The sequence below is a fragment of the Gracilinanus agilis genome, chromosome 1, assembly GCF_016433145.1.
Source record: "Gracilinanus agilis isolate LMUSP501 chromosome 1, AgileGrace, whole genome shotgun sequence".
Taxonomy (NCBI): Eukaryota; Metazoa; Chordata; class Mammalia; order Didelphimorphia; family Didelphidae; genus Gracilinanus; species Gracilinanus agilis.
Window position 1 is genome coordinate 436,865,883 of NC_058130.1, and position 14,390 is coordinate 436,880,272.

Genomic DNA, 14,390 nt, shown 5'->3' on the forward strand with positions numbered 1-14,390 from the left:
GGTTGATGAGGTATAAAAAGGTGTTTTATCCATCATTACCTAGATTTTTCTTCTGTTTAGGAAAGTGAGAGATGCAACGGGAGTTGATATCAACATGCGTGTGGGAGTACACTCTGGGAATGTCCTCTGTGGTGTAATTGGTTTGCAGAAGTGGCAATATGATGTCTGGTCTCATGATGTTACCCTGGCCAACCACATGGAAGCCGGAGGTGTTCCAGGGTATGACAAATTCACTTGGGTTAATTAAGTCAGTATTCTTGACTTGGTTCTTACTTGGTGAAATCCTTACCCCCAATATATATAAAGAGATACTATTCATTAAATTGGATCACCTACTTAGTTTATAGTTATGTGTGCTTTATCAGAAAGCTAAGATGACTAAAAACTTGATTGATTCTCAACATTTTAATACCACTTTTTCGAAGTTAATTCTTTGATCTGAGCATTGAAAAGGGGCAAATATTCTTTTTTTCTTCTTTTTTGGAGTTCAATGCATTCCTGCAAAACCTTTTGCTAAGTTTCATAAAAAATCTGAATATCTGAAGTCAAATTGGATGTACCTAAGACTGTTAGTGCAAAAATCCAAAGTAAATCTTTTTAGTTTTGTTTATGGCAGAGAACTTAAATATTAATCCCTAGTGCTGCAGAAATAGATAGTGCACATATCCAACTTTTCACACACATTCAATTCTTACCTGAATTCATAGCCTTCTTTTTAACTTTAAAAAAGGAAAATATTTGTCAAAGTAAAAATAATTTAAACATCATAGGCACCAAGATAATTTTCACATTGTCCTGAAATTGCAGGCGTGTTCACATTACTTCAGTTACCTTAGAGCACTTGAATGGAGCTTACAAGGTAGAAGAAGGAGATGGAGACATCAGGGACCCATATCTGAAAGAACATTATGTCAAAACCTATTTTGTGATCAATCCCAAGGTCAGTATTGATATAAAGAGTCTTTCGCTGATTTTCAAACTACTTTTTTTCTGAGATAAAACTGTCAGGAAAAAACAAACAAACAACAGAAATTCAATAATGTTGTAATGTTTTATCCCTAAAATAAAGGCCTGGAATGTAGAAGGCTGTCAACCCAAATATTTATGGAGTTGAGTCCAATAATCCATCTTTAGCAACTCATCATTGTATCCTTTACAAAACTGTGTTTATTTTTCTAACTATGATGAAAATAATTTGCTTTGAAGTCACTACACACAGCAAAATCAACAGGACTAGGTTGAATTGGTCACTAGGTATATGCATTAATGGTGACTTTGAACCATCCATTAATCAACTTTCATTAATTAATTACAATATACACTAGTAGATTGATGATGCCACTAGGACATCTTTCATTGATAACAATTATTGATTATCCACTCAGTGAAAGATACTAGAATAGAAAGATAAATTCTGTCCTAAAGGAGCTTAATGGGGCAGAAGTAAACTAATTAACTGTGATACAAAAGAGAATGTAATAAATTGGGGGAAAAAAGTGGATGAAGTTTTATATTATAGAGTTGTTTTGTTTTTTTAAACCAAGAGTGTCTCAGAAATATCTATGCCAAAGTGGTTAACCTTTTAAATTATTATTTTAGTTCTTGAAAAGATACATTTTAGTTCTCTGGAAACTTCATTTATCCAAAACACTTAACTTACCTAAAAATCTTTAAATTATGTTTTGCTTTATTTAACTATTGAAAAATAGTAGACTAAATAAACTGACTACAAGTAACTGAACTTGTGGGAAGCTAGGTGGCCAAGTCTGGAGATGGGAAGTCCTGGGTTCAAATCTGGCATCAGAGACTTTCTAGTTGTGTGATGGTGTGCAAGTCACTTAACCCCCCCATTGCCTAGTTTTTACAGCTTTTCTGCCTTAGAACCAATATGTAGTATTGATTCTAAATGGATTGTAAGGGTTTTTTTTAAGGCAAATTAATTTTTTGGGCTTCATGGAGAAGATGTATGTTTTTAGTAGGGTTTTAAAAGATTCATAGAATAAAAGATATATACATAAACATGCTTTAATAAACAAGATATAAGAATAAACTGATTTCCTTATTAATGAATTCAATCTTAAAGAACCTTGTAAAATCATTATGTGTACTCTAACACATAAGTGAATATAATGCTTTGAATCTACAATGTGTCTGTTACTTTATATTTCATGACCAGGGAGAAAGACGAAGTCCTCAGCACCTCTTTAGACCCAGGCATACATTAGATGGAGCCAAGATGAGGGCATCTGTCCGCATGACCCGGTATCTGGAGTCCTGGGGAGCAGCCAAGCCATTTGCCCACTTACATCACAGGGACAGCATGACAACAGAAAATGGCAAGATCAGTACCACAGTATGGACTTTTTTATGTCACTTAAAGTAGTCTAATTATGAGAGGAAATTATATTTTCCCAATAATAAAATGTTCCAACGTCCATTGACATCTTAAGTGTAATCCATGTGAAAACATTTGTTGGTCTCTTTTTCCAGAGAAATCCTTAGAGTTGAGCAGTTTGTGAATTACACCAACTTGAGCATTCTTTAAGTTTTATTCTTTAATGACTTTAGTTACTAAATCCAAATGGTCTCAATTTTGTTATTTTTAAAAATAACAGTGCTAAATTATTTTGTAATGAACATAGCAATCATATCTGTCTCCAGTACACAAAGTGATAGGGAATCTTGTGAATCACTGTGAAAGGTACAAAAACATAGCCATTTTTATTTAAGTCATATCATGCTATTATTAATAATATCAAGCAATCCTGACTACTGAGAGAGAGAGAGATGTATACATATACATATATACATATATATATACATATTTTTCTATGCACTGTAACTTAGGTATATTTTTTGTATATAATTAATGTCATCTGTCGACAACATATTTTTATAAGACTAATTCAATAAGCATTTCAGAATGTAGTTTGTTCAAAGGGCTATGTCATGTATTACAAGCAATTTTTAACTTGGCAGATTTTCTAATCTAACAAAATAAACTCTCCTTTTTATTATGACCTCTCATATTGTTACAATGGCTCTTGTAGAACTGAGTCATATTCCTCAGAGAGCAGTGGCCCTTCTCCAGTTACACAAGGGCAGTACGCTCCCCACACTGTTACTTCTTGGCTTCAATTGATCTGTGAAATGGAAATGGATAATCAGTTTCTCATGAATGACTACATCTGCTAACTTTGGTTCCATTAGAAGTTATAAGATTTTACTCATGAGACACTATTTCTTACCTGGCACAGACCCAGCAAGAGATTGTCATTGTTCCCTTGTCCTATTTGGTCCTGCTCATATTATGCTCTTTAGGCTCATCTGGAGATAACCTTCTATGATTTCTGTGGATCTTGTTTTTATTTTTTTTTCTAGAAATCTTGTTGAACTGTGATGTAGTCCACACCTCTGTTGTAAAATCTGTTATTTAGTAAATTTTCAAAATGTATTATGCATTCATGTATTATGTCTAAAAGGTATTTTCATTTTCAACAAAATCCTTTAAATTAAACTGAATAAAATTCTAGGCAGATTTAATCTGACCATCCTTGTGGAATCAAGTGCTTGGGACCAAACCCAAAAATACCAGGATGAAATATAAAAAAGTTACAAAACCATCCTAATGTCTCTTATGACCCAGATATTTGCAATTGTATAGACAGAACATATAGGGAATTTAATGCATTTTTTCACTTTTTCTTTGGATTTAATAGTGCCATGTAGATAGTTATGGAGGATGGGATTCTAGTTACTTATAAGAATTATGTTTCACCTACCTTTAACCTTCATTGTGAAAGCAGATGGCTATGTGGTACATATATTGTTGTCACTTCACAAATTATCTTGGAATTCATTATCTATGACTAATACATATTCCTTTTATTTTGTCCTCTAGGATGTGCCAATGGGTCAACATCACTTTCAGCACCGCATAAGGTATGTGTTACACTATCTAAATAGTATAAATATACTGCTCTCTTTTCTCTCTAGGAGGTAAAATCTGTTGTCATCATTTTTTTGAGCTGGTTCCCATAGGCAGCTAGATGACACAGTAGAAAGAGGATCGGGCCTGGATTCCAAAGGTTCTGAGATCAAATTTTACCCCAGACATTTTCTAACTGTATAACCCTAGGCAAGTCACTTAAAGCTGTTTGCCTATCCCTTGTTCTTTTGTCTTAGAGTTGCTTCTAACTCAAAAAGTAAGAATTAAAAAATAAATAAATTCGGTTCCCTAAAGAAACAAGTCAATTGTCAAAATGCCTTTTGGACTACATTCAGTTTCCAAAAACAATATAACAAAGTTTAATATCACTTGATTAAAGAAATAATTTGATAATGTCTTATTATAAAAACTCCATGGGATATAGAATTATCTTGAGATGTATCTATTACTGATAAATGCATTTCTTCCTTTTAAGATCAAAAGAGATTAATTCTAGTTTATCCTGTATATATCTTTTTTTTGTTGTTACATAATCGCTTACATATTATCTCCCCCATTGGATTGTGAGCCCCTTGAGGGTAGAGACTGCTTTTTGCTTTTCTTGATATATCTACCACTTAGCACAAAACATTGCAAATGTTAGGCACAAAATAAATGCTTATTGACTTCTGGTTTTAAAGACTTTTCTGATAAAACCTGTCTGAACCCAATCTCATTGAACGTCCTCTCAAAGAAAGAAATATCCTTTAAGACAAGTAATGCTTAATTTTGTCTTTGTATCCTCAGAGGTTAGTGCAGTGTCTGGTACTAGACAATTAGTAGATGTTGACTAAAGTATTTGTTGACTGAATGTGGCAAAAAGAATGGCTTTATATGGTGGAGATCAACCACATTTCCACATACTCTTCTCTAAATTACCATTCTATGGCTAAATACTTTCTTCCTCCAAATTCCAATAATTTCTTTTGATATTTTTTCAATGGAAAGTTGAGAATAAAAGGATATTTGTGTGCGCATGTCCACATGTGTAAACATATGTATATGTATGTGCTTTGTTATGTGGGTGGGATTTATCAAGGCATGAAAGGACATCCTTTATTCTTACCTGCTTATTGGCAATTAAAAAGCAGAACCAAAGCAAAGAGTCTTTTCCATTTTCCTACCTATGATGAAAACAAAATGTAAATGCTTCCATTATTAAATTATCCCACTTAATACTACTCCAGAATCATACTATGTAGAAAATTCATTATAATTGTTGACTTTCTATTAACATGAGAAGAAAACTATCCAAGAAATTATGTATTAATACATGCATATATATATACACACATATACATATATGTGCATGTGTGTTATATATGGAAAGTACCTATATCTAAGTCATAAACTTTAGAGATTATTATTCTAATGAGGAAAAGGCCAGTGGTGAAAGGGATGGAAAATCTATATATTAGGGATAAGGACAAAAATAAATATATAAAATGGTGCTCTCCAAGACTATTAAAATAAATGAAAATGAATTCATAAATATTTCATAAGAGAATAAAACATGGTAATGCTTAAAAATTATAAATATTGGAAATTTTATATTAATTTACCAAGTTATTTGATAAATTTTTATTCTAAGCTTAAAAATGATTTATTTCTAATACACAACAAGGAGGCATATCCATTCAGTACCAAAACATTTTGTCAAATTACAGAGAATCAGAATATTTATTTCCACAGTCAACACTAGAGTCCTCAATAAAACTATTACTCAATGTATATAAAAGTTAAGGCATGCTAATGAAAACTCTTCTTTTTAAAGGCCTTCTAATCAAGGTCTTTAAATTAATTCAAAAGAGCTATTCTAGAATCTCAGTTTTTCTGCTATAAATCATTCATATAATAGTTTTCAATTTAACACTTCAAAACTGCTAGCGTTATTCATTTTTAATGTATTGAGTTTTTTGAAGCATTTGATAAGAACAACATGTTAAAATCATGATTTTTTACTTTCAAGTTCAGGCTATTAAAATAAGGAATGAAAAGACTCCAAAGAACAGCTTTCTCAGAGTGTAAAGCTATTTAAAATTCACATTGCTAAGGTTTTTTTTTTGCTGTTCTTGTTGTTTCTTTTTTGTTTTTTTAGTGGAGTAAGGTAGATAGGATTTTTTTGGGCTTGGTATTTTATCAGTGTAGAAAATTCCCATAGTTGCCTGGAAAGCTAAGTGATTTACCCATAGTACTACAAACAGTTTAGTGTGAGAGTCAAGACTTGAATCCAAGACTTCCTAACTCCTAATTTCCTAATTCCACAGAAAACCAATCCATTATCCATCATGTGATGTTGCCTTTCAAATTAAGATTTAAGAAAACTAAAATAAGAACCTACCTCTCTAACCTTTTCACAAATTGACCCAGTGAATAATAAACAAGACTAGTCAGTTAAACTCACCTCAAATTTATGAGAAGTTTCTAATAATGGTTCATATAAAAACTAGATTCTTCTTTGTCAAATAAAGGTGTTGTCTCGAGGCAGCCAGTTAGGGAAATATAAAGCTTTAAAGAAATGAGTTCTGATAGGTAATATAAACTTCTCACAATTTAATAGATTTTCTATAAACCTTCCAAGGTATTCTTTTAGTGTTGTTACTTAATTCACAGAATCACTAATTGTTGAGTCTGCAGTTGGGGTATGTACTAAGACCAAAACACCATGTAAATTCAATCAGCCTTGATGTTTGATACTATGTTGACTAAATATTCTGACAATCAACAACATTTCTTTATGAAACTGAACAAATGTTTTGGCATCATGTGTACAAAGGCATGATAGTTATTCTAAAATATTTATTCCTCAGTGATGCTTCTTTTGTCCTCTAGAACCAAATCACAGAAGAAAAGATTTGAAGAAGAATTGAATGAAAGGATGATTCAAGCAATTGATGGAATCAATGCTCAAAAGTATGTTGCTATATTTTAAAAGTTGTACATTATTGGTCATCTTCTATTCCCCAGCCCTTTTTTCCTTTAGTCAGACAGAAATTATGTGTTTGTCTTTGTTGTCGTTGCTATATTTTTAAATATTTTCATTTGCCCTCCATTTATCATCATCTCTTGGAAATATTTATTCTTTCAAAGCTACATTTTCTGTTTCCTCCTACCTGGATTTCTCCCCCATAAATAAAATCTTACACCTTGTTATTTAGTGTTTTAATTTCTCTTTTTAAAATGTATCTTAATGTAAGTGTATCACTGACAAGAAAATCAACAAGTAATAATATTAGTGTATATTTGTAAGATTGATATGGATTATTTAAAAAGCTAAAAATAGTATTCATCTGAAACCATATTTTTATTGCAAATATTCATATAGGAGGTTATATAGGACTCGGTGGCTGACTGAGTGATCCTATTTAATTGCTACCCATATAGGAAACTTAAAACAAAAGTAGCAATAGTCAGAGAAGGGAAAAGAAGCTAAAAAAATTATCAACTACATATGTGGAGACTGAACTGCTTTGAAGCAATCAGATGAGGTGGTTTTGGGGAAATTAAAATTTTTATCATATGTAACAATTTATAAAAAATTGACTGGCCCAGCAAAGTCTGATTAGAGTCATAGTAACCAATGAAGAGGCTACACATTTGCCCAGATGAAAAGAATCATGTCACTTCTGAGGACTCAGCCAACTCTTCATGGAGCTTCTTTCATCATTCCATCATGCATGACTCTTTGTGACCCCATGCACTATATATAGCATGATGCTTCTGTCCTCTACTTTCTCCCAAAGTCTGTCAAAATTCATGTTCATTGCTTCTGTGACACTATTCTCTGCTCTCCCCTTTTCATTTGCCTTCATTATTTCCCAGCATTTTTTCCAATGAGCCTCGTTTTTTTCATTATGTGGCTAAAGTACATAAGCCTCGGCTTCAGTATTTGACTTTCCAGTAAACAGTCTAAATTAATTTCTCTAAGTATTGACTGTTTTGACCTCCTTGCTGTGAACAAGACTCTCAAAAGTCTTCCTCAGTATCACAATTTGAAAACATCAATTCTGTGGCCCTTGGCTTTCCTTGTAGTCATACATTGCTACTGGAAAAACTATGGTTTTGTCTTTATGAACCTTTGATGGCAAGGTAATGTCTCTGTTTTTTTTTTTAGTATGCTGTCCAGATTTGCCATAGTTTCCCCTTTATGGAGCAAACATCTTTTAATTTCATGACTATTATAGCTGTCTGCAATGATTTGAACTCAAGAATATAAAATCTGACACTGTGTCCATTTCTTCTCCCCCTTTATGCCAGGAAGGATTGGGACCAGTTCCCAAGAAATATTTTTTTTATGTGAAGTTTCAAGTCAGTTTTTACCATCTCTTCTTTTCCCCTCAGCAAGAGGTTTCTTAATTTAGCTTCTCTTTCTGCCATCCCTGAAGTATTGTCTACATATGTGAGACTATGGCTATTTCTCTCAAAAGCCTTAATTCTGGCTTTTAAGTCATTTGTACTGACATTTTGTGGATGTATCCTGCATAAAACTTAAATAATTATGGTGACAATATACAATCTTGCCATCCTCCTTTTCCAAACTTAAACCAATTAATTGTTCCATGTTTGGTTCTAAATATTGCTTCTTGGCCTGAATATAGAGTCCTCAGGTGAAAAGTAAGATGATCTAGTACTCTGATCTCTTAGAGGACTGCCCAAAGGCTTTAATGTAGTCAGTGAAGCATTAAATGTTTTTTTCTGGATTTCCATCGCTTTCTCTATAATCCAGCTAATGTTGGCAATTTGAAATTTAGTACCTCTGCCTCTTTGAAAACTAGCCTGCCCTTCTGTAAATTCTTGATTCATATTTCTGAAGCTTAGTTTGCAGAATCTTATGTGTAACCTTGCTGGCATATGAAATGAGAGCAATTTTTCAATAATTTGAACATTCTTTGGCATTGTCCTTCTTTAAGATTGGAAGGTAAACTGATCTTTTCCAATCCAGTGGCCACTGAGGAGTTTTCCAAATTTTCTGGCATAATGAATGAATATAGCACTTTAACAACATGATCTTTTAGGATTTTAAATAACTCAGCTAGAATTCCATCACCTCCACTAGCCTTATTGTTAGCAAAACTTCCTAAGGCCCGCTTGACTTCAATCTCCAGGTTATCTGTCTCTAGAAGAATAGTAGCTTATATTGTCTGTAGCTTCAACTATGAATTCAAAGGTCAACTCATCATAGGGAAATTCTCAAGTCCCATACACTCCTAACCAATATTTATTAGGTTAGTTGAAATCAGAAAAGTATGAGGAGATAATGAAGAACCTTCTGTCTTCAAAATTTTAATAAAAAGGCTATTAAATCTCATAAAATGCACTATTAAATTGATGTACCGTCTCCTAGAGTTGTTCTATATGATTTCTTTAAGTCACTTAATTGCCAAAAAAATTGAAAAAATATGTGATTCTCATAAAAGAATGATATATAATATGGAGGGATGGATGGATTCAATGAAGCATAGATGAAGAATAGTTACCACCAGGTCGGTGTATAGAATGAAATGAAACATCAAAAGAAAATGAATGTCTCTAGCTTTACTGGCTGGTTTCCTAAAGATAAAATAATTAGTCAAACCTGCACAGACAGTGTAAGTATGTCTACATGCAGACAATTTGATCATCTACCTTTATAGTCTTGCTTTTTTTTCTACCTTTTGTAATTTTTACACCAATGACTATAATTAGAAAATGAGATAAATAGTAATGCTTTAGTTAGTATGGCTTTGTTTTGTTTTTCTGATAATTGCTTTCAAAGTGTCTGTTTGCTTTGTTCCATTTAATATGCTAATGCATGTCACTTAATATTTGCAAGTTGCAATGTGTTCTTATTCTATAATGGATCTTTAATGTTAGAATAAATGTTTATGTTGTAGTTTCCCAATTAAGTTCCACAAATCAAATAGAAAAAGAGACATTGCACAGTTATCAACTAAGGAAAGAGAAAGCAATAAAATGGAATGTACTGTGGTGTTTCTCAAATTAGGTTCAATTACATTGTGCATTGCTTGATGAATTTTCAACCTCCCTTGTCCTTTTATATAACAATTCTGATTTTACTTGTATTTTCTCATCTGAGAATTCATGAATATCTTTTTCAGTGAGAACCTTAAGGAATGTGTATAGCAGATCAAAACGGCTGCTGGAGAAATAAGAAATTATGACATCCAGATGTTTTATCTACATAGTACAAAAAGTAGATTTTTTTCAAACATACTCTATGAGAGCCCACATATTACTGACATCAAATACTCTGCTGCCATAGTCACTGACAGGGATTTTTGACCTTCAGAGAGTTCTCAGTGACATTAATGTGATCTAAGTCAGAAAAACATATTGGTTAAATTGTACTCTGACCATATCCCATTTCTAAAGAATTACTACAGTTATATTACCATTAAATTCTAGGGACTATAAAAATTACTTAATCATGTTAATTTTTTTCCAAATTATATTTGAAATAGGAAGCAGTTGTACAAGGCTAGAGATGGAACATGTATACTCAAGCATCTTGCCCTCTACTTCTCACCATTTCATAAGGAATAGTATTTGTGAAATAGATAGTGAAAGATTATAAGAAATAGAAATCAAAATTTTCTACTCTACACTTCTCTAAGGTTTTTTCAAAAGAATTTATATTTGAAATGGATATTGGTTAGGGCTACAATGTCTACGTGGTGAGTAAATCAAGTATTTATTTCCTGAAGAAATTGGCAGCTCTTTAGATGTCTCTCTTGTAGTAATTGTTTCATTTCTAGTCATCTTTTATAGGAAATGATCATAGTATATGTCAGTAATTTTTTTTTCTTTTACAGTTTTAGATTTACCACTCTTCAGCATAAATATATATATATATAAATTGACAACATTGTGATTAAACAATGTATATTCTTGTTTTTATTCTTCCTTCTAATTTGGTATGGATTATGATCTTTGTTAAAATAAGTCAATGGTCTGACTACACATAGACAACTAATTCAGAAAAGATTCCCATATCAATTATCAGGTGTATTAATATAAAACCAATAAAAGATACTGTCTTGTAGTTAGAATGAACCTTTAAGCACATGTTGTCTGGTGTCTTATCTCATGCTAGAAAACTCATGACAACTGTCTTGATAGGTTCACTATGTTTCAACACTCATTTACTCATGAAATTATCCATTCTGTTCATGGATAGCTTGAATTATTAGAAACTTGAGGCATTTTTTTTCAGTTTGTTTTATTTTACCCTCTATAATTATGCAGAATAAATCTAACCTTATTACACATGCTAGAATTCAAATATTTAAACATAAATATCATGTCATCTCTACTGTAAGATAAATAGCCCTAGTTATTTCCAGTTCAAAAGCATAGTTGGTATTTAATGTGTTTTTAAATTCATTTATTGTACTTTAGTTGACCATCAGCCATATGATTTGGTTTCCAAATTGCTTACTGTCTTATCATCTACTTTTGGAGGTGCTTAATCTTCTCAATTTCTTTCTTAAAATCCCACACTTAGAAATGAACATAGTACTCTTGTTCTTGACTTCTGTTGATGAGATTTGAGATTGTTTTATAAACTGTAGAAAGGTATAAGGGATACAGAGCTTATTTTAGAATCATATAGACCTCAGTTCAAGTTACTACTGACTTTATGGCCCTGGTCAAGACATTTAATGTCTGTTCTAAACAATTTTTTTTAACAAATGTTGTTATTGATGTCTTGATTTTTTAGGCCATCATTATTTTCCCCAGTATCCCTTCCCCTCTCCTAGAGAACTATCACAACAAAACAAATAATATTTTTAAAGTTTTTAATTAAAAAAGAGGGGAAAGTCATTTAATCTAAAACATACATTGAGAAAGACTGAAAACATGTATGATGTGCAAGACTTGTGATTTCCCTTCTCTATGAAGGGTAGGTTGGAGGTGTCTAGACAGCCCTTGAAACCATGAATGGCAAAACAGTTGCAAACTACATTTTTAGAAGGAGTTCATCTTTTAAATCTTCATTCACAAAATTACTAGTAAGAAAAGAAACAATGGGAATACTAAGAAAGTTTGCAGCTTCGTGCAATCCATGTGGTGCAACAACTGCGACTTCTCTGTACCCAAGAACAAGGTAATCAAGAAGTTTGTCATTTACAACATTGTAGGATCCATGGCCATCAGGGACATCTCCAAGACCAGTGTCCTTTACTCCTTCACACTACCCAAATTATATGTGAAGCTTTGAAACTATGTGAGCCATACAATCCACAACAAAGTGGTGAGAAACTGATCTCATGAGGCATTAAAGCATTGGATATGCATACACTGCTTTAGACCTTTGGGTGCTTTTCCCTTCTCCCCTCTATATTCCATTTAAAGAGTTATGTTTCCCAAACCAACCCTGAATCCATCAAAAAAAATAATAAAATGGCTACCCTACTATTTAAAAAATGGTAAACAGAATACTCACTAGAAGTTCCCTAAATTAGAAAAGTTGTAGCCTTAGTTAAAAAAAAATTGCATTGCATTTTAAAAATCTACATCATACTGTTAAATTTATTGACTGTTTTTATTTTCATTGAATTGTTCATGAATTAAAGTTCTTTTAGTTGTAAAGATCTTTAAATTTTCATATTAACTATCTTTTTCATATTAGCTACTGTTAAACAGTCTCCCCCATTCTCGATTGATACATTTGATTTATTTAACCTACCTTCAGGGTTTTTCTTCCCTCCCTACTAAATTTCATATTCTAACTTTTTGTCAAAGTTTATGGTCTGTCAAGATCTTTTTATCTGAATTTTGTTATTCAGTGGATTGGCTGAGCTCCCAAATTTTGCTTTTTTTCCTCAAATTTGACAAGCCTGCTTTTTCTTGCTTTGATATTTGTATCTGTGATATTTGGCACAGTGCCTAAAATATAAAGTATTCTGAATGTAAATTTTTCACTCATTAGTTCTTTTCACTGATTAAAAAAAATATTGAACCATATTTTACTGAGGACAGATTCTTTAGGTAAACCACTACTGTCCCTTTCCCAGATAATACTGATCCATTATTGAACTCTCTTCAGGTGTAATATTGCTGTTGGAAAGGGTTAATGCAGTCTTACATGGAATCAGAAGTGTCTAGAGTAAGTAAGTTGGTTCCTGACCAACTGATGTCCAACTCCAAGCTTGAATTATTGAAATCACGAAAGAAGACAAATCACAGATAGTTATGGTATTAGGGTGTTACACAAAGTACAAAGACATATCTACTTCTCTATTATATTTCTTTCTAATATGTGAAGAAATTCCTCTAATCAGTGGAAAGGCAACTTGCCATTTTCTGGCAGAATATATGCCATGCCACTGGCAACCTTTAAAAAGTCTCTAGGATTGATAGTATGAAAATATCCGAATGAGGACAGGAATCAGCTTTGTTGAGTGTAACTTCTTTGTCTACCAGAGAACAGCATATTAGGGAGGAAATTACATTTTCCTACAGTCTTTTTAGCGATGACATGCCATAGCATACCTATATGCCCAGTAGGAGATATCCCATCCAACAAAGCAAGAGAGACTGTCAGTGAACTTGTTTGCAAGTAACATGGCCCCTGGCCATGGAAGAGAGAGATGAAAAGAGAGAGTTAGTCCTTGTGGCCAAGAGTCAAGCTAGAGAGAAGTGGATGACCTGCCCAAGAGAAATGTTACACCTCAAATCTGGCCTCAGATACTTTCTAGCTGTGTGACGCTGGGCAAGTCACTTAACCCCAATTATGTAGTCCTTCCCACATTTCAGTCTTGGAACCAATACTTAGTATCAATTCTAAGAGAGAAGGTAAGGATTTAAAAAGAAGAAGAAATATTGCACATGTGGAATCAGGGAGCAGCATGAGAATGTCATGAGAAGAGAAAGGACTTCAGAATCCTGCAGTGGCAGAGGAGTGAGTGAGTTGCCTTGGACATGTGACCCCTCTATGTGTGTCTCACTACCAATGTGCTCTAAATTTGTGTTCACTCCTCACACTGATCCTGTGTGTATTTGTTAAAGATATAATCCCAGGTTCTGAGGGGAACCAGTATGTAGTATCTGTTCTTATTTGCCATCTTAATAAATGCCTTCATTTTGAACTAATTATGTCTATTAGGCTCTTTGAGGTAAATCTTTTCCCCTTAACACACCTATACTGGTGAGAACATGTGAGGTATAGAGATTTAGGAGAGCAGATTCACTGAGTTCTTTGAATGTGAGAGTAACAACCCCTAAATAGTCTCAACCTCTAACCTCTAAGTTCCAAGTTCAGAAGGAAGCTTCTAGAGCAGATGCTACAGAAGTACAAATCCTCTCCTTCTAATGATTATTCCTTCCTTTCTTTCCCATATGTTTAATCTATTCATGAATGTTCTATGTTTGACTTTCAAATATTATGGGAGTTGCCCAA

The 14,390-nt window shown here is 32.9% G+C and overlaps 1 protein-coding gene across 1 annotated transcript in view; it reads left to right on the top strand.

Moving 5' to 3' along the window:
* The window catches only part of ADCY2 (adenylate cyclase 2), a 574,349-nt gene that overhangs the window by 435,622 nt on the left and 124,337 nt on the right, over positions 1-14,390 (top strand). Inside the window, exons 8-12 of the mRNA XM_044681919.1 lie at positions 61-219; positions 808-940; positions 2,177-2,353; positions 3,902-3,942; positions 6,821-6,901. Of these exons, the coding sequence (XP_044537854.1) occupies positions 61-219; positions 808-940; positions 2,177-2,353; positions 3,902-3,942; positions 6,821-6,901 (591 nt within the window). The remainder of the gene's footprint in view (positions 1-60; positions 220-807; positions 941-2,176; positions 2,354-3,901; positions 3,943-6,820; positions 6,902-14,390) is intronic.